This window comes from Coregonus lavaretus, assembly GCF_964263955.1.
Source record: "Coregonus lavaretus genome assembly, chromosome: 4".
NCBI classification, from domain to species: Eukaryota; Metazoa; Chordata; class Actinopteri; order Salmoniformes; family Salmonidae; genus Coregonus; species Coregonus lavaretus.
In genome coordinates, this window is record NC_139991.1 from 47,224,997 (window position 1) to 47,252,043 (window position 27,047).

General features: G+C 43.9%; 1 protein-coding gene across 1 annotated transcript in view; it reads left to right on the forward strand.

Annotated features, from left to right (window-relative positions):
- Nucleotides 1–300: 300 nt before the first annotated feature.
- LOC311127451 (leucine-rich repeat transmembrane neuronal protein 4-like) overlaps nucleotides 301–27,047 on the forward strand; it is a gene marked incomplete at both ends in the record, with an annotated part of 33,551 nt that continues 6,804 nt past the window's right edge. The window contains 3 exons of the mRNA XM_084159288.1: nucleotides 301–491; nucleotides 5,056–5,096; nucleotides 21,634–23,279. Of these exons, the coding sequence (XP_084015414.1) occupies nucleotides 301–491; nucleotides 5,056–5,096; nucleotides 21,634–23,279 (1,878 nt within the window). The remainder of the gene's footprint in view (nucleotides 492–5,055; nucleotides 5,097–21,633; nucleotides 23,280–27,047) is intronic.

Below are 27,047 nucleotides of genomic sequence, written 5' to 3' on the forward strand. Positions count from 1 at the left end.
GGGCTGTGTCCTCAGTCCTCTGCTGTACTCCCTGTACACCCACGACTGCGTGGCTTTGCACGACACCAACTCCATCATCAAGTTTGCTGACGACACCACGGTTGTAGGTCTGATAGCCAACAACGACGAGTCAGCCTATAGGGAGGAGTTAAGTGAACTAGCATTGTGGTGTCATGACAACAACCTCTCCCTCAATATCAGCAAAATAAAGGAGTTGATTGTTGACTTCAGGAAACAGAGGGAACATGCCCCAATCAAGAGGGCGTAACAGTGTCTCTACTTCCTAAGGCTGCTGAAAAAATGTGTCATGCCGCCCGGGTCCTCTCCAAATACTACTGCTGCACCATCGAGAGTGTCCTGACCGGTAGCATCACAGCCTGGTATGGGAATTACTCCATCCACGACCGCAAGGCCTTCCAGCAGGTGGTGAAGACTGCCCAGTACATCACTGGGACCATGCTCCCACCCACCCAGGACATCTACTCGAAACGGTGCCTGAGGAAGGCACACAGCATCATCAAGGACCCCACACAACCTAGCCATGAGCTGTTCTCTCCCTTACCGTCGGGAAGACGGTATCGGAGAATGAGGTTTGATACCAACAGGCTCAGAGATACCAACAGGCTCAAAGGCTCAGTTTCTATCTGAAAAGCCATCAGACTGCAGAACAGTTGAACTGGACTGACCACCTGCTCTGATTCTCCGCACCTTAGCACACATGCACTCACTCATGCACACACCTACACAGACATACACACACACATATACATTCATGCTAGACACACATCACAACTGCTGCTACCTGTCACGATCGTTGACTGAAGACACGGACCAAGGCGCAGCGTGATAAGCGTACATACTTTTATTTAACGTACTTAACGACAAAAACAACAAACAAACGATACGTGAAGTCCTGAGGTTATAACACAACAAACCTTTACGGATCATGATCCCACAAAGACTAGTGCAAAACAGGCTGCCTAAGTATGGTCCCCAATCAGCGACAACAAGCTACAGCTGCCTCTGATTGGGAACCACCCTGGCCAACATAGATCAAACGATCTAGAACAAAAACATAGAAAAACTAAACATAGCAAATCCACACCCTGGCTCAACATTTAAGAGTCCCCAGAGCCAGGGCGTGACAGTACCCCCCCCCCCCCGAAGGCGCGGACTGCGACCGCGCCACACAAACACAAGAGGGTAGGGGCCGGGTGGGCATTCCGCCTCGGAGGCGGATCCGGCTCCGGGCGTGACCACCACTCTCTCTCCACCCCCCGTTGCGCCCCTGATCTGGTCTGGCCCCGCTGGCCGGAGCTGGACTGGACACCGGTGGAGCGGATTGCTCTGGCTCCGGAGTGGATCCGCTGACTGGAGTTGGACCGGACCCCGGAGGAGCGGATTGCTCTGGCTCCGGAGTGGAGCAGCTGACCGGTGCCGGTCCAGGCACCGATGGAACAGGCACGGGCCGTGCCGGACTGGACACACGCACCACTGGCTTGGTGCGGGGAGCAGGAACGGGCCGGACCAAGCTGACGACGCGCACCACTGGCTTGGTGCGGGGAGCAGGAACGGGCCGGACCGGGCTGACGACGCGCACCACTGGCTTGGTGCGGGGAGCAGGAACAGGCCAGACCGGGCTGACGACGCGCACCACTGGCTTGGTGCGGGGGACAGGCACAGGCCGGAGCGGGCTGGCGACGCGCACCACTGGTTTGGTGCGAGGGACAGGAACAGGCCGGACCGGGCTGACGACGCGCACCACTGGCTTGGTGCGAGGGACAGGAACAGGCCGGACTGGGCTGGCGACGCGCACCACTGGCTTGGTGCGAGGGACAGGAACGGGCCGGACCGGGCTGACGACGCGCACCACTGGCTTGGTGCGGGGAGCAGGAACAGGCCAGACCGGGCTGACGACGCGCACCACTGGCTTGGTGCGGGGGACAGGCACAGGCCGGAGCGGGCTGGCGACGCGCACCACTGGTTTGGTGCGAGGGACAGGAACAGGCCGGACCGGGCTGGCGACGCGCACCACTGGCTTGGTGCGAGGGACAGGAACAGGCCGGGCTGGACTGGGAACACGCACCATTGGCTTGGTGCGGGGAGCCGGAACGGGCCGGGCCGGACTGTGGAGGCGGACTGGAGGTCTGGAGCGGAGAGCTGACACAACCCGTCCTGGCTGAATGCCTAATTCCACACAATATGTGTGAGGCATCAGCACAGGACGTACAGGGCTGTGCACTCGTACTGGAGCTACAGCACGTGGCACTGGCGCAGGATATACGGGACCGAGGAGGGGTACTGGAGGCCACGAGCGTTGAGCCGGCACACCCCGTCCTGGCTGCATGCCCACCTTAGCACGACACGTGCGTGGTGCTAGCACAGAACGTACAGGACTGTGCCGGAACACTCGCGGCACAGTACGTGGCTCCGCCAACCACCCTTTTAGCCCCCCCAAATTTTTTTATTGGGGCTGTCTCTCGGGCTTCCTCCCCGGCCGGTACCCTCTGCGTTGCCGCTGCTCCTCTCTGTAGCGCGCCTCCACAGTCTCCTCTCCTGCCTGGGCATTCACCTTTGCCCATGGCCCTTTCCCCACGAATATCTCCTCCCAAGACCACCATTTGCCCACCTGCGACATCGCCATCTTCTCCTCCTGGGCACGCTGCTTGGTCCTCTTATGGTGGGATCTTCTGTCACGATCATTGACTGAAGACACGGACCAAGGCGCAGCGTGATAAGCGTACATACTTATATTTAACGTACTTAACGACAAAAACAACAAACAAACGATACGTGAAGTCCTGAGGTTATAACACAACAAACCTTTACGGATCAAGATCCCACAAAGACTAGTGCAAAACAGGCTGCCTAAGTATGGACCCCAATCAGCGACAACGAGCTACAGCTGCCTCTGATTGGGAACCACCCTGGCCAACATAGATCAAACGATCTAGAACAAAAACATAGAAAAACTAAACATAGCAAATCCACACCCTGGCTCAAGATTTAAGAGTCCCCAGAGCCAGGGCGTGACACTACCAGACTCTTATTATATTGATCAGTTTATATACTGGCCCCCATCCCCCCCTTCCCCAATACACGTGTAAATATTGGACTATAAATTGTGCCTTCCTGTATTATACTTGCTAAAATGTTTATTCTATTCTAATGAGCCATTTACTTTATGTTCATATTCTTATCTTTTATTATTTCTTATTTTTGTTGCATTATCGAGAAGGAACCTGCAAGTAAGCATTTCATTGGACGATATATACCATGTGTATCCCGTACATACGACTAATAAAACTTGAAACTTGAACTTGTTGTTGGCTCAACTGCAAGTCTGTTCATCGATAATAGGCGATGAAATCCTAGAATTATCTACAATCCTTTAATCGTATGATTATATTAGCTAATCAGCACTTAATGCCGTAATTGTGCAGTTTAATCTTGACATTAACTCCTAACGCTTGAGTTATCTACTCAGTATGAAATCCTGGAAAATATTGCTTTCCTTATTTTAAAATAAATCATATAGAAAAATAGACCCTCTACTATACCCTTATATACTCTGCACTAGAAAACACTAATCAGCAGAGTTGAGACATAGGAAGAGACAAAGTTAAATGCAAACTAGTTCCCCCCAAATGCTCTTGAAGAGAGTGCATAAGACAGCTCTTGCTCTTCTCTTGAGCCTTCCCTTATATATTTGTTCTCAAATAATTTAATATGCTGTGTTAATCCCTTCCCCAGCCTCCCACTCTGATCCCAGGGATGTGTGTGGGTTGGCCTCTCTCCCTCAGTTCTGCTTCAGAGACGTACCAAATCTGCCTCATTCCAGCTATAGAGATGAACACAGAGTAATTGAGGTTAAGGATGTTTGTCCTCATTTCATTTAAGGCTCTAATTTATGCACTGTAATCCGGGATGAATTTCTCTCACAATTACTGTCTCTGATAATGATTAGCAGCAGTATCCTGTTGCCACCAGTAACCAGCTCCTATATTGTACATCTACAGTTGTTGCTGTGCTATAGATTTATCTCCTATACCTCTGCCTCCACTTCCACTGCCTTTGCTGCTACACTTTTGCTAGCTCTACCTATAAAATAAGCTTTTATCATAAATCAGTCGATTTTATACTGCTCCCTGCTTCCACCGTGAACTGGAATTACAGCTCTCTCCCATTTCTAAATAAATGGGTGTAAAATAATGGGTTTTAAGTGTATAAGGGGTACTTCATTTCAATATTGCAATTTCAGTGTGACCAATTAATCTGTGTTGCATAATGGCAGTCCTGCATCGGTAATATGTCACAGACTTCTGTGGCTTGAAACTCTTTTTAATTTTATGTGTCTTAAATCTGAGTGAACACACTCAATGTTACAGTATATCACATATAGTGCTACTAAGCCAGAGCTTGGCTCAGCACTAATGCATACTTTAAGCTCTCTGCTCCTGTTTCGCAAGGAGACACTATCGATGTTAAGATAATAAGTCTAGACTATGAATTCTCTTGCATCTATTCCTTATCCACTTGTTGAGTTAGCCTTAGGTAAAATGTACTATAAATGAAGTGTTTGATCTTGGCATTGTACCTTTACAAGGTGACGGTCATTCCTCCATTTTGTTTGTCTTTGAAGCCCCTACCTCCCGTAACCCTTGGTAACCCCACCTCTAGTAATTACCCACTATAGAGGAGAGCATGTTTCCATGTAAGCAGCAGCTCAGGGTGGAATACCAGAGACGTTCTATTCACTGACATTTAAGTGTTTTAATGAGCTCTGACATACTCAAATTGTATCTTATTCTTCATTTCAAAGGCACATTAGAAATAAAACATCTTGAGATCACATTTTCTTTCCCCATTGCTAGTAGTGCAATGTCCATATGGATTTCTACTTATCCAGGAAACCTATTACTGAGAGTGATTGAATAGGGAGGGCCCTATGTATTTTGCACATTCCATACAATACCATACCTGACCCATGCTCTATGCTGAGGGGTTAGGCTATATGTCATATTTTTTGGTTCTCTGAAGTGTTCCACGGTGCAGCTCTCCCGGGGCTGGCCACTCTGCTCACATGGGCACTCTGGGTAATAGCCTTTGCGTCAGCTCACCACAAGAGCACTGTGCATTCAAATGAAATATCAACTTGTCGTCCCGCCAAGGAAGACGAAAGCTGACTCTGCCATGGCTGCCAGAATCCAACCCAGTCTTATGAAAGGGCCAGCCTCTTAGACGATTTTAAATGAGTTGCTTTTAAATGAACTAACCTTGGAGGAGCTCGATGCCATCAATGTATTTTAGCAACAGGGAGAAGCGGGTGGAATTTGGATAGATTTCTATCTGCAGTGCAACCCTGAGGTGGTAGCCGTGCTTACACCATAACCTTGTTTCATGCCTTTGACTTAGTAAAGAAGGTTCTGTGGAATGTACTAACATTATGCAACGGCCTTGAAGTAGAATGTTGTTGTTGACAATGACATTAGAATAAGTTGAGCTGTCAGTGTGCATAATTTTATGATATTTCCCTCTCGATGTTTGTAGCAGAATTAGAGCATTGGGAGGCACAAGCTCAATTTGTTCATTCTGAAATCAGATTGAAAAGTAGCTTAACTCTATTACATCATTGGATAGAGAGGGTGCCAGATAAAACCTTGGCTGGGGGTACTTTATGTAATGATAATGTTAGCTAAGCGTTGTGATGAATATAAAGTAAGTTTGTGTGTGTGTGCTCCCGTGTTTGTGTGTGCTCTTGTGTGTCTGTAAGTAATTGTAGTCCTTTGTCATTGCACCTCTCATGTTCTTTGTTAATTCCTGTTGGTATGCCTACAGAGGCAGGCAATGGCATAACAATTTGTTTACTCTATTTATCTCACAGGCTTGTTGATTCATCTCTGTTTATGGCAAGTGGTTTCTAGAGAGCATTGGCCCCACATTGGGAAGGGGGACTCCTGGCAGGCCCTATATTATGTCAGATCTATGTGAGGGGGGGAAATCAGGTTACGTCTGAACAGTACACCATGTTTAATGACCAGTAATGGCCACATCTCTCTGCCTGGTGATCTTTACAAGCCCCAGAGGGAGCACAATAAAGACACTTCCACTGGATTTTATCGCTCCACGTCCGTTCAGAGATCTATGTTGAGCCAACGTGTGCTAATTAGCGTAGCCGTCCTGCGGAGGCATCAATGAGACCGAAGCACGAGAGAATGGTCCGACCCTGGATTATATATTACACCTGGAGAATTTTCCAGGTGGTTGAAGTATGTCCATATGTGTCTCTATTGATTTCCCCCGTTATAGCATAGGCCCCTATTGAGAGGCACGTGTGCTAATGCAAGCCACCAAATGATCTGTAAGTTATTTCATGGAAGAGAGGGTTCTCTGTAGGCTCATTGAGGGATGTGCTAACCGTTACCATTTAGGTAAAAGTGATGAGTCTGTAAATTGCAGTGGATGCTTGGCCGGCTCTGTTGGTGTACTCTTAATGAAGGTGAGGGCGCTTGCTTTGCATACTGTATCAGTTTGAGGACCTCAGAGCTTCATTTACACACAGAAGCTTGAATCATAATTTCCAACACATTTTGAATCATAATTTCATAAACTGGAAGAAGTATTGCAGGCTGGATGATTTTTTCTCACAGAGGTGTTCTTTCTACAACTATGAGCCAGATAATTATGGGAATTCTCTCCTGTAATGAGTTTCATTTTGATACCTCATCTTTGAAAGCCAGCCTCAGAATATCAGGGTTATTCTGGGCTGCAATGGGTGGCTGATCAATCACAGCCTCAAATTGGATACTGATAATTTTGTGACCATACTTGTTAGGGGTATGACGTTTAAACGTTTAAAATCACAGTGCAGTTATCACAAAACTACCACTAACAGGTCCTGATCATCATCATAAAGGTAAAACATGTATTTTTTATTTTACAAATACCTAATGCAACAATGCTATAGGCCTAAGTAGGAGGAGTTATGCATCTTTTTAGATATTAATTATTCATCATCATTAACAGTTAGCAGAGAGTAAGACAGGGAAGTCACAGCAGCAAAATCCTCTATAGCAATACTTTGAGAAGTTAAATGACAAAGTAATGAAATGCAAACTTTGCGAGTTGGAACTGAGTTAGAGTGGCAGTAGGCTACAGGTGCAATGCTGAAAGGGAGGCAACGTGAGACCCAAACCGTTGCTGGCAGCAGTGCGATAAGGGACGAAGTGAGAAAATCACAGTGCTGATTGCAGTTGATATGCAGCCATTGTCAATGGTAGAGGATGTCGGCTTCAATACACTAATGGTATGTCTAGAACCAGACTACAAGATGCCATGTCAAAAAAACGTGATGGCCTGGATGGAGAAATTGTACAATGATTGCTCTGCAAGTACAAAACGCGAGCTCTCAAACACCATACGTGGCATTAACAATAGATTGTTGGATGTCTATGAACATGCCGTCATACATCACTGCAATGAGCCTTCACATTGATGAGAAGTGGGACATGTCCCATGTACTGACAACTGAGAACATGGAGGAGAGGCACACAGAAGAGAACCTAAAACGGCATTAAGTGAGCGCCGTCTGGTAGGTAGCCAGGACTGCGGTAGATTTCAACTGCATTGCCCCCTAGCGGTCATACGCAGGACCATATCTGAATTGTGAAATCACATCATTTTATGATGGTAGTTAAAATGTTAAAACATTTTTTACATTTGTCACATCCCTAATACTTGTTTGTCAGAGTTTAAACATGTTTACAAGGATGAAGGGCAACTGAAATCCAGAACCAAAGGACTGTGAGATGAAAAATATAACAAGGCCAGGGTTTTTTCTAGATCAAAAAGGGCTTAGTTAGTGGGCGTGGCAGGGGGTGTGGCAATAGGCACGGTCAGCCCGTCGGCGCAGCTGAATTTGAGAGAACATTTCCGCAGTGTAGACATTTTTTATTTCATTTTTTAAGCCAATTTTTTACAATGTAAAAATTTCTCCATGGAGCTGAGATACATTTTTGATTAATTTCCTGCAATTCTACACATTTTGCCATCGAGCCTAGAGAAAATGTTGCAGTTATAAAGCTAATTTCCTGCGATTCTACACATTCTACCATGGAGCTGAGAGAAAATGTTGCAGTTTAAAGCTAATTTCCTGCAATTCTATGCATTTTGCCATGGCTAATGCTGTGTTATTTTGTTCAAACATAATAACATGCTGCTACATTTTAAATTATCTCTGACTGTCTAGCTTTTATTTTGGTGATTGTTAGTTCTCAAAGATTATAAAAAAATATATAGGTTGTTTACCTTTTCTACATACTTTATATCTGGTTTTAGTAGTTTAAGTTAAGTTAAAAGCGTTTTTCCATCCCGAAAATGTAATTCTAAAGTATGTATACACTGAACAAAAATAGAAACGCAACACGTAAAATGCTGGTTCCATGTTTTATGAGCTGAAATAAAAGATCCCAGAAATGTTCTATATGCACAAAAACCTTATTTCTCTCAAATGTTGTGCACAAATTTGTTTACATCCCTGTTAGTGAGCATTTCTCATTTGCCAAGATAATCCATCCACCTGACATGTGTGGCATATCAAGAATACTGATTAAACAACATGATCATTACACAGGTCTACCTTGTGCTGGGGACAATAAAAGGCCACTCTAAAATGTGCAGTTTTGTCACACAACACAATGCCACAGATGTCTCAAGTTTTGAGGGATCGTGCAATTGTCATGCTGACTGCGAGAATGTCCACCAGAGCTGTTGCCAGATAATTTAATGTTAATTTCTCTACCAGAAGCTGCCTCCATCATTGTTTTAAAGAATTTGGCAGTATTTCCAACCGGCCTCACAACCACAGACCACGTGTAACCACGCCAGCCCAGGACCTTCAGATCCGGCTCCTTCAACTGCGGCATCGTCTAAGACCAGCTACCCGGATGAAACTGTGGGTTTACACAACCAAAGAATTTCTGCACAAACTGTCAGAAACCTTCTCAGGGAAGCTCATCCTCACTAGGGTCTTGACCTGACTGCAGTTTGGCGTCGTAACCGACTTCAGTGGGCAAATGCTTACCTTCAGTGGTCACTGGCACGCTGGAGAAGTGTGGTCCTCATGGATGAATCCCAGTTTCAACTGTACTGGGCAGTGTATGGCGTTGTGTGGGCGAGCGGTTTTCTGATATGAACATTGTGAACAATGTGCCCCATGGTGGCGGTGGGGTTATGGTATGGGCAGGCATAAGCCACAGACAACGAACACAATTGCATTTTATCGATGGCAATTTGAATGCACAGAGATACCATGATGAGATCCTGAGGCCCATTGTTGTGCCATTCATCCGCCGACCATCACCTCATGTTTCAGCATGATAATGCACGGCCCCATGTCGTAAGGATCTGTACATAATTCCTGGAAGCTAAAAATGTCCCAGTTCTTCCAAGGCCTGCAGACTCTCCAGCCATGTCACTCACTGAGCATGTTTGGGATGCTCTGGATTGACATGTACGACAGCGTGTTCAAGATCCCCCCAATATCCAGTAACTTCACACAGCCATTGAAGAATAGTGGGACAACATTTCACAGGCCACAATCAACAGCCTGATCAACTCTATGCGAAGGAGATGTGCCACGCTGCATGAGGCAATTGGTGGTCACACCAGATAGTAACTGGTTTTCTGATCCACGCCCCTACCTTTTTTTTAAGGTATCTGTGACCAACAGATGCATATATGTATTCCCAGTCATGTGAAATTCATAGATTAGGGCCTAATGAATATATTTCAATTGTCTGATTTCCTTATATGAACTGTAACTCAATAAAATCTTTAAATTGTTGCATATTGCCTCCAGATCAGCCTGAATTCTCCGGGGAATTGAAACATTGCTCAATTGGGATCAAGGGACCTAACGTGTGCCAGGAAAACATTCCCCACACCATTATACCACCGCCACCAGCCTGTACAATTGACACCAGGCGGGATTGGGCCATGAACTAATGCTGCTTACGCCAAATCCTGACTCTGCCATCAGCATGACACAACAGGAAACGGGATTCGTCAGACCAGGCAATGTTTTTCCACTCCTCAGTTGTCCAGTGTTGGGGATTGTGTGCCCACTGGCGTCGCTTAGGTCACTCATTTTGCCAGTTCTAATGTTAAATCGAACAGTAACTGAGTCCCTTGATGCGTGTCTGCCTGCATTATATAGCATAGGAGCTAGCCATTTTCGTGTACAGGGTGGTGTACCTAATAAACTGGCTACTGAGTGCCTTCAGAAAGTATTCATACCCCTTGACTTAGTCCACATTTTGTTGTGTTACAGCCTGAATACAAAATTAAATATTTATTGTATTTATTTTTTACACACAATACCCCATAATGACAAAGTGAAAACATGTTTTTTGAAATTTTTGCAAATGTATACAGAAATACACTACCGTTCAAAAGTTTGGGGTCACTTAGAAATGTCCTTGTTTCCGAAAGAAAATCTTTTTTTTTGTCCATGAAAATAACATCAAATTGATCAGAAATACAGTGTAGACATTGTTAATGTTGTAAAGGGCTATTGTAGCTTAAAACGGTAGATTTTTAATGGAATATCTACATAGGCGTACAGAGGCCCATTATCAGCAACCATCAGTCTTGTGTTCCAATGGCATGTTGTGTTTGCTAATTCAAGTTTATCATTTTAAAAGGCTAATTGATCATTAGAAAACCCTTTTGCAATTATGTTAGCACAGCTGAAAACTGTTATGCTGATTAAAGAAGCAATAAAACTGGCCTTCTTGAGACTAGCTGAGTATCTGGAGCATCAGCAATTGTGGGTTCGATTACAGGCTCAAAATGGCCAGAAACAAATAACTTTCTTCTGAAACTCGTCAGTCTATTCTTGTTCTGAGAAATGAAGGCTATTCCATTTTTGTTAAAAAAAAACAACAGAAATACCTTATTTACATAAGTATTCAGACCCTTTGCTATGCAACTCAAAATTGAGCTCAGGTGCATCCTGTTTCCATTGATCATCCTTGAGATGCTTCTACAACTTGATTGAAGTCCACCTGTGGTAAATTCAATTGATTGGACATGATTTAGAAAGGCACACATCTGTCTATAAAAGGTCCCAAAGTTGTCAGTGCATGTCAGAGCACTGTTGCTGGTATTTTGGCCCATTCCTCCATGCAGATCTCCTCTAGAGCAGTGATGTTTTGGGGCTGTCGCTGGGCAACACAGACTTTCAACTCCCTCCAAAGATTTTCTATGGGGTTGAGATCTGGAGACTGGCTAGGCCACTCCAGGACCTTGAAATGCTTCTTACGAAGCCACTCCTTCGTTGCCCGGGCAGTGTGTTTGGGATCATTGTCATGCTGAAAGACACAGCCACGTTTCATCTTCAATGCCCTTGCTGATGGAAGGAGGTTTTCACTCAAAATCTCACAATACATGGCCCCATTCATTCTTTCCTTTACACGGATCAGTCGTCCCGGTCCCTTTGCAGAAAAACAGCCCCAAAGCATGATGTTTCCACCCCCATGCTTCACAGTAGGTATGGTGTTCTTTGGATGCAACTCAGCATTCTTTGTCCTCCAAACACGACGAGTTGAGTTTTTACCAAAAAGTTATATTTTGGTTTCATCTGACCATATCACATTCTCCCAATCCTCTTCTGGATCATCCAAATGCACTCTAGCAAACTTCAGACGGGCCTGGACATGTACTGGCTTAAGCAGGGGGACACGTCTGGAACTGCAGGATTTGAGTCCCTGGCGGCGTAGTGTGTTACTGATGGTAGGCTTTGTTACTTTGGTCCCAGCTCTCTGCAGGTCATTCACTAGGTCCCCCCGTGTGGTTCTGGGATTTTTGCTCACCGTTCTTGTGATAATTTTGACCCCACGGGGTGAGATCTTGCATGGAGCCCCAGATCGAGGGAGATTATCAGTGGTCTTGTATGTCTTCCATTTCCTAATAATTGCTCCCACAGTTGATTTCCTCAAACCAAGCTGCTTACCTATTGCATATTCAGTCTTCCCAGCCTGGTGCAGGTCTACAATTTTGTTTCTGGTGTCCTTTGACAGCTCTTTGGTCTTGGCCATAGTGGAGTTTGGAGTGTGACTGTTTGAGGTTGTGGACAGGTGTCTTTTATACTGATAACAAGTTCAAACAGGTGCCATTAATACAGGTAACGAGTGGAGGACAGAGGAGCCTCTTAAAGATGAAGTTACAGGTCTGTGAGAGCCAGAAATCTTGCTTGTGTGTAGGTGACCAAATACTTATTTTCCACCATAATTTGCAAATAAATTCATAAAAAATCCTACAATGTGATTTTCAGGATTTTTTTTCTCTCAATTTGTTTGTCATAGTTGACGTGTACCTATGATGAAAATTACAGGCCTCTCTCATCTTTTTAAGTGGGAGAACTTGCACAATTGGTGGCTGACTAAATACTTTTTCCCCCCACAGTATCTGCAATATTAAGCTGATCCATCCCCCCCCAAAAAATAAAAAAATAAAATAAAACATAAATAAAAATAAATAAAAGGTCGAAGGAATTGGCAGTAGAGCTCCGAAACAGGATTGTGTCAAGGCAGAGATCTGGGGAAGGGTACTAAAAAATGTATACAGCATTAAAGGTCCCCAAGAACACAGTGGCCTCCATCATTCTAAAATGGAAAAAGTTTGTAACCACCAGGACTCTTCCTAGAGCTGGCTGCCCGGCCAAAAAGAGCAATCGGGGGAGAAGGGCCATGGTCAGGGAGGTGACCAAGAACCCGATGGTCACTCTGACAGAGCTCCACAGAGTTCCTCTGTGGAGATGGGAGAACCTTCCAGAAGAACAACTATCTCTGCAGCACTCCACCAATCAGGCCTTTATGGTAGAGTGGCCAGACGGAGCCGCTCCTCAGTAAAAGGCACATGACAGCCCGCTTGGAGTTTGCCAAAAGGCATCTAAAGGACTCTCAGACCATGAGAAACAAGATTCTCTGGTCTGATGAAACCAAGATTGAACTCTTTGGCCTGAATGCCAAGTTTCACATCTGTAGGAAACCTGGCACCATCCCTACGGTGAAGCATGGTGGTGGCAGCATCATGCTGTGGGGATGTTTTCAGCGGCAGGGACTGGGAGACTAGTCAGGAAAAGATGTGAAAGATGAACAGAGCAAAGTACAGAGAGATCCTTGATGAAAACCTGCTACAGAGAGCTCAGGACCTCAAACTGGGGTGAAGGTTCACCTTCCAATAGGACAACGACCATAAGCACACAGCCAAGACAACGCAGGAGTGGCTTCGGTATAAGTCTGAATGTCCATGAGTGGCCCAGCCAGAGCCCGGATTTGAACCCAATCGAACATCTCTGGAGAGACCTGAAAATAGCTGTGCAGCGACGCTCCCAATTAAATCTGACAGAGCTTGAGAGGATCTGCAGAGAAGAATGGGAGAAACTCACCAAATACAGGTTTTCCAAGCATGTAGCGTCATACCCAAGAAGAATTGAGGCTGTAATCGCTGCCAAAGGTGCTTCAACAAAGTACTGAGTAAAGGGTCTGAAGACTTGTGAATGTGATATTTCAGTTTTTTATTTTTAATAAATTTGCAAACATTTCTAAAAACCAGTTTTTGCTTTGCCATTATCGAGTATTGTGTGTATATTGAATGGATTTTTAAAAAATGTAATCCATTTTAGAATAAGGCTGTAACGTAACAAAATGTGGAAAAATCAAGGGGTCTGAATACTTTCTGAATGCACTTTATATATATATACAGTACTAGTCAAAAGTTTGGACACACCTACTCATTCAAGGGATTTTCTTAATTTTTACTATTTTTAAATTGTAGAATAATAGTGAAGACGTCAAAACTATGAAATAACACATATGGAATCATGTAGTAACGAAAAAAGTGTGAAACAAATCAAAATGTATTTTATATTTGAGATTCTTCAAATAGCCACCCTTTGCCTTGATGACAGTGTTGCACACTCTTGGCATTCACTCAAACAGCTTCACCTGGAATGCTTTTCCAACAGTCTTGAAGGAGTTCCCACATATGCTGAGCACTTGTTGGCTGCTTTTCCTTCACTCTGCCGTCCGACTCATCCCAAACCATCTCAATTGGTTTGAGGTCGGGGGATTGTGGAGGCCAGGTCATCTGATGCAGCACTCAATCACTCTCCTTCTTGGTAAAATAGCCCTTACACAGCCTGGAGGTGTGTTGGGTCAGTGTCCTGTTAAAAACAAATGATATTCCCACTAAACCCAAACCAGATGGGATAGCGTATCGCTACAGAATGCAGTGGGAGCCATGCTGGTTAAGTGTGCCTTGAATTCTAAATAAATCACAGACAGTGTTACCAGCAAAGCTCCTCCACACCATAACACCTCCTCCTCCATGCTTTACGGTGGGAACTACACATGGAGATCATCCGTTCACCCACACGCGTCTCACAAAGACACGGCGGTTTGAACCAAAAATCTCCAATTTGGACTCCAGACCAAAGGACACATTTCCACCGGTCTACATTTACATTGACATTTTAGTCATTTAGCAGACGCTCTTATCCAGAGCGACTTACAGGAGCAATTAGGTCTAATGATCATTGCTTGTTTTTCTTGGCCCAAGCAGGTCTCTTCTTATTATTGGTGTCCTTTAGTCGTGGTTTCTTTGCAGCAATTCGACCATGAAGGCCTGATTCACACAGTACCATCTGAACAGTTTACTTTGAGATGTGTCCGTTACTTGAACTCTGTGAAGCATTTATTTGGGCTGCAATTTCTGAGGCTGGTAACTCTAATGGACTTATCCTCTGCAGCAGAGTTACAGTAGCTTGCGAAAGTATTCACCCCCCTTTGCATTTTTCCTATTTTGTTGCCTTACAACCTGGAATTAAAAGTGATTTTTGGGGGGTTTGTATCATTTCATTTACACAACATGCCTACCACTTTGAAGATGCAAAATATTTTTTGGGGTGTAACACACAAGATATAAGACAAAAAAAATGAAAACTTGAGCGTGCATAACTATTCATACCCCCCCCCCCCCCCCCCCCCCCCAAGTTAATACTTTGTAGAGCCACCTTTTACAGCAATTACAGATGCTGTATGTATCTATAAGCTTGGCACATCTAGCCACTGGGATTTTTGCCCATTCTTCAAGGCAAAACTGCTCCAGCTCCAAGCAATCTTTAAGTCATACATTTACATTTTAGTCATTTAGCAGACGCTCTTATCCAGAGCGACTTACAGTTAGTGAATACTTAAAAAAAAAAAAATTATACTGGCCCCCCGTGGGAATCGAACCCACAACCCTGGTGTTGCAAACGCCATGCTCTATCAACTGAACTACATCCCTGCTGGCCATTCCCTCCCCTACCCTGGACGACGCTGGGCCAATTGTGCGCCGCCCATGAGTCTCCCGGTCACAGCCGGCTACGACAGAGCCTGGATTCGAACCAGGATCTCTAGTGGCACAGTTAGCACTGCGATGCAGTGCCTTAGACCACTGCGCCACGTTAAAGTGGTCATACCATAGATTCTCAATTGGATTGAGGTCTGGGCTTTGACTAGGCCATTCCAAGACATTTAAATGTTTCCCCTTAAACCACTAGAGTGTTGCTTTAGCAGTATGCTTAGGGTCATTGTCCTGCTGGAAGGTGAACCTCCCTCCCAGTCTCAAATCTTTGGAAGACTGAAACAGGTTTCCCTCAAGAATTTCCCTGTATTTAGCGCCATCCATCATTGCTTCATCTCTGACCAGTTTCCCAGTCCCTGCCACAACCATGCTTCACTGTGGGGATGGTGTTCTCGGGGTGATGAGAGGTGTTGGGTTAGCGCCAGACATAGCGTTTTCCTTGATGGCTAAAAAGCTCAATTTGAGTCTCATCTGACCAGAGTACCTTCTTCCATATGTTTGGGGAGTCTCCCACATGCCTTTTGGCGAACACCAAACGTGTTTGCTTATTTATTTCTTAAAGCAATGTCTTTTTTTTGGCCAATCTTCCGTAAAGCCCAGCTCTGTGGAGTGTACGGCTTAAAGTGGTCCTATGGACAGATACTCCAATCTCCGCTGTGGAGCTTTGCAGCTCTTTCAGGGTTATCTTTGGTCTCTTTGTTGCCTCTCTGATTAATTCCCTCCTTGCCTGGTCCGTGAGTTTTGGTGGGCGGCCCTCTCTTGGCAGGTTTGTTGTGGTGCCATATTCTTTCAATTTTTTTATAATGGATTTAATGGTGCTCCGTGGGATGTTCAAAGTTTCTGATATTTTTTTATAACCCAACCCTGATCTGCACTTCTCCACAACTTTGTCCCAGACCTGTTTGGAGAGCTCCTTGGTCTTCATGGTGTCGCTTGCTTGGTGGTGCCCCTTGCTTAGTGGTGTTGCAGACTCTGGGGCTTTTCAGAACAGGTGTATATAAACTGAGATCATGTGACACTTAGATTGCACACAGGTGGACTTTATTTAACTAATTATGTGACTTCTGAAGGTAATTGGTTGCAACAGATCTTATTTAGGGGCTTCATAGCAAAGGGGGTGAATACATATTCAAGCACCACTTTTCCGTTATTACATTTTTAGAATTTTTTTAAACAAGTAATTTTTTTCACTTCACTTCACCAATTTGGACTATTTTGTGTATGTCCAGTACATGAAATCCATATAAAATCCATTTAAATTACAGGTTGTAATGCAACAATGATAGGAAAAACACCAAGGGGGATGAATACTTTTGCAAGGCACTGTAACTCTGGGTCTTCCATTCCTGTGGCGGTCATCATTTCATCATAGCGCTTGATTGGTTTTGCGACTGCACTTGAAGAAACTTTCAAAGTTCTTGAAATATTCCATATTAACTGACCTTCATGTCTTAAAGTAGTGATGGACTGTCGTTTCTCTTTGCTTATTTGAGCTGTTCTTGCCATAATATGGACTTGGTATTTTACCAAATAAGTATATCTTCTGTATACCACCCCTGGCTTGTCACAACAAAACTGATTGGCTCAAACGCATTAAGAAGGAAAGAAATTCCAGAAATTAACTTTTAAGAAGGCACACCTGTTAATTGAAATGCATTCGAGGTGACTACCTCATGAAGCTGGTTGAGAGAATGCCAAGAATGTGAAAAGATGTCATCATGGGGTGGCTATTTGTTTAACACATTTGTTTAACACTTATTTGGTTACTATATGATTCCATATGTGTTATTTCATAGTTTTGATGTCTTTAATATTATTCTTCAATGTAAAAAATTGTAAAAATAAAGAAAAACCCTTGAATGAGTAGGTGTGTCCAAACATTTGACTTGTAGTGTATATTCAGTTGAAGTCGGAAATGTACATACACCTTAGCCAAATACATTTAAACTCAGTTTTTCACAATTCCTGACATTTAATCCTAGTAAAAATTCACTGTCTTAGGTCAGTTAGGATCACCACCTTATTTTAAATGTCAGAATAATAGTAGAGAGAATGATTTATTTCAGCTTTTATTTCTTTCATCACATTCCCAGTTGGTCAGAAGTTTACATGCACTCAATTAGTATTTGGTAGTATTGCCTTCAAATTGTTTAACTTGGGTCAAACGTTTCGGGTAGCCTTCCACAAGCTTCCCACAATAAGTTGGGTGAATTGTGGCCCTTTCCTCCTGACAGTGCTGCTGTGACTGAGTCAGTTTTGTAGGCCTCCTTGCTCACACATGCTTTTTCAGTTCTGCCGACACATTTTCCATAGGATTGAGGTCAGGGCTTTGTGATAGCCACTCCAATACCTTGACTTTGTTGTCCTTAAGCCATTTTGCCACAACTTTGGAAGCATGCTTGGGGTCATTGTCCATTTGGAAGACTCATTTGCGACCAAGCTTTAACTTCCTGACTGATGTCTTGAGATGTTGCTTCAATATATCCACATAATTTTCTTTCCTCATGATGCCATCTATTTTGTGAAGTGCACCAGTCCCTCCGGCAGCAAAGCACCCCCACAGCATGATGCTGCCACCCCCATGCTTCACGCTTGGGATGGTGTTCTTCAGCTTGCAAGCAACCCCCTTTTTCCTCCAAACATAACGATGGTCATTATGGCCAAACAGTTATATTTTTGTTTCATCAGACCAGAGGACATTTCTCCAAAAAGTACGATATTTGTCCCCATGTGCAGTTGCAAACCGTAGTCTGGCTTTTTTATGGTGGTTTTGGAGCAGTGGCTTCTTCCTTGCTGAGCGGCCTTTCAGGTTATGTCGATATAGGACTCGTTTTACTGTGGATATAGATACTTTTGTACCTGTTTCCTCCAGCATCTTCACATGGTCCTTTGCTGTTGTTCTGGGATTGATTTGCACTTTTCGCACCAAAGTACATTCATCTCTAGGAAACAGAACACGCCTCCTTCCTGAGCGGTATGACGGCTGCGTGGTCCCATGGTGTTTATACTTGCATACTATTGTTTGTACAGATGAACGTGGTACCTTCAGGCGTTTGGAAATTGCTCCCAAGGATGAACCAGACTTGTGGAGGTCTACAATTGTTTTTCTGAGGTCTTGGCTGATTTCTTTTGATTTTCCCATGATGTCAAGCAAAGAGGCACTGAGTTTGAAGGTAGGCCTTGAAATACATCCACAGGTACACCTCCAATTGATTCAAATTAAGCTTCTAAAGCCATGACATCATTTTCTGGAATTTTCCAAGCAGTTTAAAGGCACAGTCAACATAGTGTATGTAAACTTCTGACCCACTGGAATTGTGATACAGTGAATTATAAGTGAAATAATCTGTCTGTAAACAATTGTTGGAAAAATTACTTGTGTCATGCACAAAGTAGATGTCCTAACCGACTTTCCAAAACTATAGTTTTTGAACAAGAAATTTGTGGAGTGGTTGAAAAACGAGTTTTAATGACTCCAACCTAAGTGTATGTAAACTTCCGACTTCAACTGTATATATATATATATATATATATATATATATATATATATATATATATATATATATATATATATATATATATATATATAAATAAATAGGACTAATACGTACTGAAAAAACGTTTAGGCGTCCCGCCCAAGGATTTCAATGGCAGAAAAATCCCAGAAGGCATCAGCTCATTTTTTCATCAAAGACCAAGCAAGAACTCTGATCAGAGTTGTAAAAGGCAGAAGCCTGTTTCTTCATGTCCAGTATGTGTACAGTGCTGTTATTAAATAGACACTGAAGCCAATGTAAGGTAATAGTGTGGGCAGTGGACACTCAAACCACCAAGGTCAGAACATTATGAAATACTGAGGGGGCACAGAATGTAATTGCAATTCAAATCCCAGACAAGTACAACATTTACATACCATTATGAAATAATGAAAACAATACGTCTTTTCATGAGTGAGCTGTTGCATCACTATACAGGTAAGGACATTTTGAATGAGAGATTGATATTCCATTGGAAAAAGGAAAACCTGCACTTACTGGAAATAGTCTTTAGATTTTTCAATTTTCTTAAACAGCAGCAAAGGTTGGTATTTAATTTCATGTTTGAAAAACACCCTTGCTTTTTTGAACAACACTTGCTTGTCTTTTCTTACTAGCACTAACTTTGCTGATAGCTACTTTATTAAGGGAAATTCTAGTTATTATAACCACATTTCTATCAACAGTTTTTATGCGAGTACATTCATGCTGTATTTAAGAAAATCCCGACAGCTGTGATGGAAACAGTAAGTTTAGGTAACATTTCATAAACGCTGACAGATCATTTGTTTGTTTGACATGGTGAGATCTTTTTGTGTCTGTAAAATAAATTTTTCGAGAAATGGCGGTGGAAATGCCATTATGCGCAAATATTGATATAATAACTATCATATCAAAGAAACTTGGAGACACAGATTAAATAAATTATGATGAAATTCACAAGGTGGTGAAAGTGCATGGTGATAAGCTTGATGCTACTTTCCAATAAATATTGAGGGTCTTATTCTGGTGACATGATGATCGATGCTTGACTGCCGTTTGACAAATACAAATATTTTCGCTCTTGTCCATAATTATCTCATCATGTAAACTAGCCTACCCGCACAGCCTACACGTACTGTGCGAGCTGTTGGCTAGAGTGCATGTGCCAAGACCAGAATAGCACATTTGCTATTTAGCGCAACAGTTTTTGTGACAAAACTATTGGTAGAGTTGAAAATACGATAGAAACACATTGAACTTTCAATTTTTATTCAGTAAAATAAAACTTTTTGTGTGCGCTACCTCATCGCGCACTGATTTTTATCCGCAACAGGTCAGTTTGGTGGAAACACACCACTGGTGGGAAAATGCACATATTTTCTTAATGCGGATTTTAGAATATTCAATAGTTTCATTGGGCACAAGTCCTTGAGGGCATGATAACTAGCATTCATCAGTGGCATGGTGTGCCAGTTAGGTAATTAAGACTCAGTAAAAAGAGAATTGTTACACATTTTTGTCCTCACTGATATCGAGCGAGGAACACTGCCATAGAGAATGGGCTGCTCTGATCAGGTGCCCCATGTCAATATACTGTACGGAGCCTCTGATCACACACATCCATGCATAACCTACAGACCTCCTTGATTACTTTGAAGTAGCAATCCAGCTGAAGGGGCCACTTTATAGACACACATCAGTGCTCAAGGGAATTCAATGACATGTCTGATATCAGGAGGCCAAGTTGACATTTAATAAAGTGGCTTCTTTGTCCATCTGGAATTGAATCTGACTCACTTAGGGGAACCAGACCTATGATAGTATGTTCCAAGGCCACTGTCAAACCAGCCCAACCAGGGACTAGAATAAGAGGCTGTCAGGTCAAAGTGTGTCAAAGGAGGGAGCTCAACTGAACAGCCCCATCCTGTTGTTACCTCAGCCTGTCTTCTGCCTGCACGACAGTTTTTGCTCACTGTCACGTCACACTGTCATTATGCACAAAGGGAAGACATCATACAGCAGGCAGCAATGTGCCTCAATTAGAGCTACATTTACGGTTGTTCTTGTTTCCTAGCAAATGGTTTAAAATGGGGACAAGACGTTATTGTCTGCTGCACAAAGAGAACAAAGCAGAGAAGAATAGGATCAAAGCGTTGAATCACAGAGGGGGTGAGAGGAGTGTTATGTGTCAAGACAAGTAGGGTCTTGTCTCCTGACTAGTTTATCAGGGCATAGGCCTGTAGTCTGTGTGCTGTCTGCTTCAGCATTAGAAATGCAAATAGCTGTAACACAAGACAATGAGCCCTGCACAGGTTCACCGGGGTGAAAAGAGAACACAACAATTACCCAAAACAAACATTGTGTGTGTGCACTTTGTCATAGCAAATATAGCAATTTTTTTGGCTCTGCTGTCTAGCAACAGACCTTGAAAGTATAATATTCATAATGCTCTAATTTCAAATTGATTGCCACGAGAATATGAAAACATGATGTATAGGGTGTTTACTTATATGTATTAATTTCAAATAAAATCTTTTTCAGAATGTCCTTTTACAAGGTACGGAACGTCCTTGAATGTGGCCATGATGAACGTACTCTAATTAAACTATAAAATCATTAATATTGATCCTTTTATGGGTATTTCCATCTATTTGCATTAGGGAGAGAAGAGAGGAATTCTTACTTTCTGTCTCTCTATCCGTAGGTTCTAAGCTGTGTGATGGACGACTGGCGCACCTCCCACTCCTCCTCCTCCTGCTCCTCGTCCTCCAGGCCCTACTGCTGCTCTGCTCTGGTGAACGCACCTGCCCCCACAGCTGCCGTTGTGAGGGGAAAATCGTCCACTGTGAGTCAGCTGGCTTCTCAGACGTCCCTGAGAACATCTCAGTGGGCTGCCAAGGCCTCTCTCTTCGCTACAATGACCTTCACACGCTGCTCCCCTACCAGTTTGCCCACCTCAACCAGCTCCTCTGGCTCTACCTGGACCACAACCAGATCTCTGCTCTAGACAGCCGGGCCTTCCAGGGGGTCCGCAGGCTTAAAGAGCTGATCCTCAGCTCCAACAAGATCTCTCAGCTCCACAACGCGACCTTCCACGGAGTGCCCAACCTCCGCAGCCTGGACCTGTCCTACAACAAGCTGCAGGTGCTGCAGCCGGGGCAGTTCCACGGCCTGAGGAAGCTGCAGAACCTCCACCTCCGCTCCAACGGCCTCACCAACATCCCCATCCGGGCCTTCCTGGAATGTCGCAGCCTGGAGTTTCTGGACCTGGGCTACAACCGTCTCCGGGCCCTCACCAGGACCACCTTCCTGGGGCTGCAGAGGCTCATGGAGCTGCACCTGGAGCACAACCAGTTCTCCCGGATCAACTTCTTTCTGTTTCCACGCCTTGCTAACCTACGGGCGCTCTACCTGCAGTGGAACCGCATACGAGCAGTCAACCAGGGCCTGCCCTGGAGCTGGCACACGCTGCAGAAACTGGATCTGTCTGGCAACGAGATCCAGACCCTGGACCCAGCCGTATTCCACTGCCTGCCCAACCTCCAGATCCTCAACCTGGAGTCCAACAAGCTGTCCAATGTGTCACAGGAGGCAGTATCTGCCTGGATCTCCCTGACCTCCATCAGCCTGGCGGGTAACGTGTGGGACTGTGGGACAGGCATCTGCCCCCTGGTGGCTTGGCTGAGAAACTTTCGAGGCACTAAAGACACCACCATGATATGCAGCAGTCCAAAGCAGCTCCAGGGAGAGAAGATCATGGAGGCTACGAGGAACAACGGAATTTGTGAGGAAATTGACTACTTCCAGACAGAAACTCCTTCCCCGACCCCAGATTTCATTGAGACGACACCCGACCCAACCCCTGCCCCCACCAGCCCCCCTCCACCCCTGCCTCCACCTACCACCTTGGCCCCCCTACTCCCACCTCGGCCTCAGCCCCTTCCCCGCCCCACCTTCCCAAGCCGGGTAGGAATTGACCCCAGAGACTCCCCTCCCCAGGCTCCACCCTCCCTCCGCAGCCTGGTGGTGACTCAGCCCCCAGAGCTGGAGCTCATGTCCTTCCACAAAGTAGTGGTGGGCAGCGTGGCACTCTTCTTCTCAATGTCGCTCATCCTGACCGTCATCTATGTGTCATGGAGGCGCTACCCGAATGCTGCACGGCTCCTGCAGCAGAGCTCCGTGGTGGGCCGCAAGCGACGGAAAAAGAGCCCCGAGCCAGAGCAGAACCTGAGCTCCCAGCTGCAGGAGTATTACATGAGCTACAACCCGGCCGCCACCCCGGAGGGTTTGGAGGTGCTCGGCAACGGGACTGGCTCCTGCACCTGCATCTCTGGCTCCAGGGAATGCGAGGTATGACCCGTCGCATCAGCCTTTAAAAACAACACCCAAAAAGCAAAAACACAAAGGCTCAAGAGAGAGAGGTAAATACTTTATCAGGCATGCACTGTTAAAGTCCCCATGCAGCCTTTGTAATTTCATTTTTAAATCATCACTGTATGTGTTTATTTAATGAAAATAACTCCCCAAAAATGTTTTATTCATTTATTTCCCTGAGCCTCCTTTGTCCTTTCAAATGCTCAGTCTGATCGTGTGGGCGTTAGGAAATACATTTGAAGATTTTTACATGAACAGCCCTGATTGGCTGATAGGATGGTCTAGAGCCCACCCCCTTACCCAGATGAACAGTCATTGGTCTATTATATTCAGATCGCATTGTGATGTCACGTGGGCCAAAAGTTCCATCCCACCTAAACAGGCTGAAATTACAGACATTGTTTTCAAACAGCTCTTACACAAAAAGGGCATTATCATCATTTTGACAGTTTCAGGGTGTTATTTCGACCTCATAGTGTGGAAATATAAAAAAAACTGGGCTAAGCACCCTTGAATCTTGGTTCATAACACGGGCGACTTAGAACCTTGACGGTTTCCAATAATTTCTGCGGTTTTGATTCATAAATCGAACCAGACACTGGAAACGTAAACATTTAATTTAGAACCAGGAGGCAACGGTAACCTAGCTCAGGTTCAGGGAGCTGCATTATTACACTGCCACATGTGTCATGTTCGGCTCTCTGGCTTTAATGCACTTTGTTTAGTTTTTGGTTTGTATAGTTAATTTACCAATCAGCTTCTTTTCATTCAGCGTTGTGCTTAAGCAGCATTTTGAAGCACAATAATTATTGTTTATATTTTAAGGTCTCACATAAGTCATTGCTACGACATCATGGCTTGGCTCCTTGGATGCTTAGATATACTGTAGATTAGTCACAACATAGGTGTTTGTGTGTGTGTTTTTTTGTTTGTTCGTTTACTGTATGTGTGCTTTTTGTGCGTGTGCTAGTGTACAAGAGTGTTTATTATGTTTACTACGCTCATAATAAGTGTGTGTGTGTTTGTGTTTAATCCATAGGTGTCTTTCTTTAAAGGCCAAAATTAAAGACAAGGCAGGGATTATTTTAGGGCCACTAGCTAGTTTACAGTACATAACCCTGTCTTGACCTAACTGAAAAGTGAAGCTCTCCAACTCATAAGATGCCAAAAAACAAACTCCAAGTCTATTCAAGCCAAATCACAACATGGATTAATGAGGTATTGATCAGCATTAGTCGAATCCCCCATAACAGAGCGACTGGACCTGCCCTGGCTGCCTGTCTTCTAATGTGGCAGGGTAGAAAAAGGAGGTTGAGATCAACATGCTCCCAGTCTCCATGGTTGGATGCCCATTACTGGTGGTTTATTTAAAGGGCAAATCTGCAGTTGCTACATCAAATGATGGACTTATAAATTAATGATATGTACCCATTGATTCTTGAAGAATATAACTTTAAATGCCTCATGAGCTTAGTTCAACTGTCCTACCCCTTCAGAACACCAAATATATACTTGTTTTAGTCCAATGTTTGTAAACGAAGTAAATGTAAATAAATACTGAATAGCCTCAAAACATGGTTAAAACTATAATGTCGATATCGTGAATGGTCAATCCTTGCATCCATAGCTCTGTCTATGAATTTGAGAGTGGTTATATTTCTCCAGACCCATCCCTTAGCTTTTTACCTAAACAGGGGCGGGGATTATTCTTCGTTATTATTTTAACTGCTGATTGCCACTTTAACTGCCTCGGTGGCCCTATAGGAGCCGCACGGTCCCCCTGCCTGCCAGACTGCAGTAGCTACAGCCTTCTTTAGCCTCTCCAGTCGCTTAACTCAATAGTGTGTTTAATAAAATAGCATAGTGGAAGGGGCATTCGGTTAGCTCCCGCCTGTTTTGGGAAGATTTATGGTAATCATAAAAGAGCCTTAGTGATACGGGTAATCCCAAAGCTTATGATAGGGTTGTTTAATGCAGATGGATGCCCCCGGCCTGCCAGGATGAGGCACTTATTTATACCCAATACCAGGGTAATTACAATCACCAGCCACCAACACCACGTCTATGTTTGATCTCAGGAAGCATGTTTCTCTGTACAGATGCACTGTTTTATCAATGGATACGCACCTGAAATGATTTAGTAAAATGGGATTATTTATGCTCAGAGAGGTACCGTTTTGGAAGGAGGAGAGGAAAAAGTGACAGAAAGCAATCTGTTTATTACACTCCACAGGAAGGAACCAAAGATCACAGTAAGCGAAAACTAAAACCCTGTAAATGTTTGGTTTGTATAATGAGTCAATGAATTCACACACTTGTGAGTTTACAGGTTGAATTAACGATGCTATGATAGTGCTGCAAAACAAAACAAGTCCACAGAGCCCATGTTATCCATGTGAATGATCACTTTTAACATTATTTACCCTTTCTGCTGACTGCAGTTTGCTAATTGTTTTGGCAGGAGTTTTGCCTCTCTCTGTACAGCTAAGTAAGCCTCCAACATAAATAATTGTAATAAAAGAATAAGTCATATATTTCAATACACCCATGGCACCAACGTCAAATTTTAATTCTACACGAACCCTTTTCTAATAATTTTTATATGCCTCACCTTTTGTGAGTTATTTTAGAAATATTTCATGAAGCACCTTTAGGCACCAAGCTACCAAGCCATTCATTAAAATTCCTCTTACTGGCTAAGCTCCTCTATGACAAGGAGAGCTGTTGCGTGACTAATTATTTTGCGCTCTGTCAACACGTTATGCCCTTAATCCATGGCGATACAGAGACCTCGTATTACCTGCAAAGTGATTAACTCAACTTTAAAGGCTGGCATATTATTTCTGATTGCAACTTCATTTAATTCAATCTGAGTTTTCTCTCAGACAATGCATAGATTTTCCCATAAGGGGATCCCAAGGCATGTACTTTATTGTTTTCATGGAAACATGCCAGTGAAATGTAGCCTTAGTACAAATGAGTTTCTCCCAATTACAGTGACAAAGTGAATCTCATCATCTCAAACACACACAGACACTTTTCTCCCTGTCCTCTGCAAAGTACTAAAGGGGGTCTGCAGCATTTTTTTTTTTTCTATGCTATGTTGTTGGTCATTTCGGGGAATATTTAATAATTGAGCAGCAGGTGTCAGCTCGGTTTAGCTTGATAAAAGAGCCATATTGCCGACCGGCATGGCCTTTCATTATGGCTCAGTGCAGTGCAGGCAGTCCCAATGGAAGGCGGGGAGAAAGACTGGGAGTTGCGGCCCACTCTCAACTGTGCCTGTGATTAAATAAGAAACAGTCAAGAGGAGGACGAAAGAGGAATGCTGCATGCCGGGTCAAAGCCCAATTAAAGCACCGGGGAGAAAGGATCAGAGATTGTGTGATTTTTCCTCTGTTTCAGTTTGGTCATCAAAGGTGTTTGGACTCCCCAAAACGTAAATTGTTAATTATGATGTCAAGTCTGGCTCACTGTGCAAGTGCCATTAATATGATTATAACTGGTAAACACAAAACTGGGTAGTTTATACAGAGGTAGTTCGTACAGAGGCATATTTCGCGTCTATAAATCAAAACTATAATCATTGAGAGGAAGTCGGCTATGCTTTATGCCCCGAGAGCTCAATTGCAACAGATTTATGTTCAGACAGCTCCAAAACACTTTCATTTGTGTTCAATTACCTGTACACTACAATGCTTCCCTCTGATATTTCCTTTCAAATAGAGAGAACGAGTGTTTTCT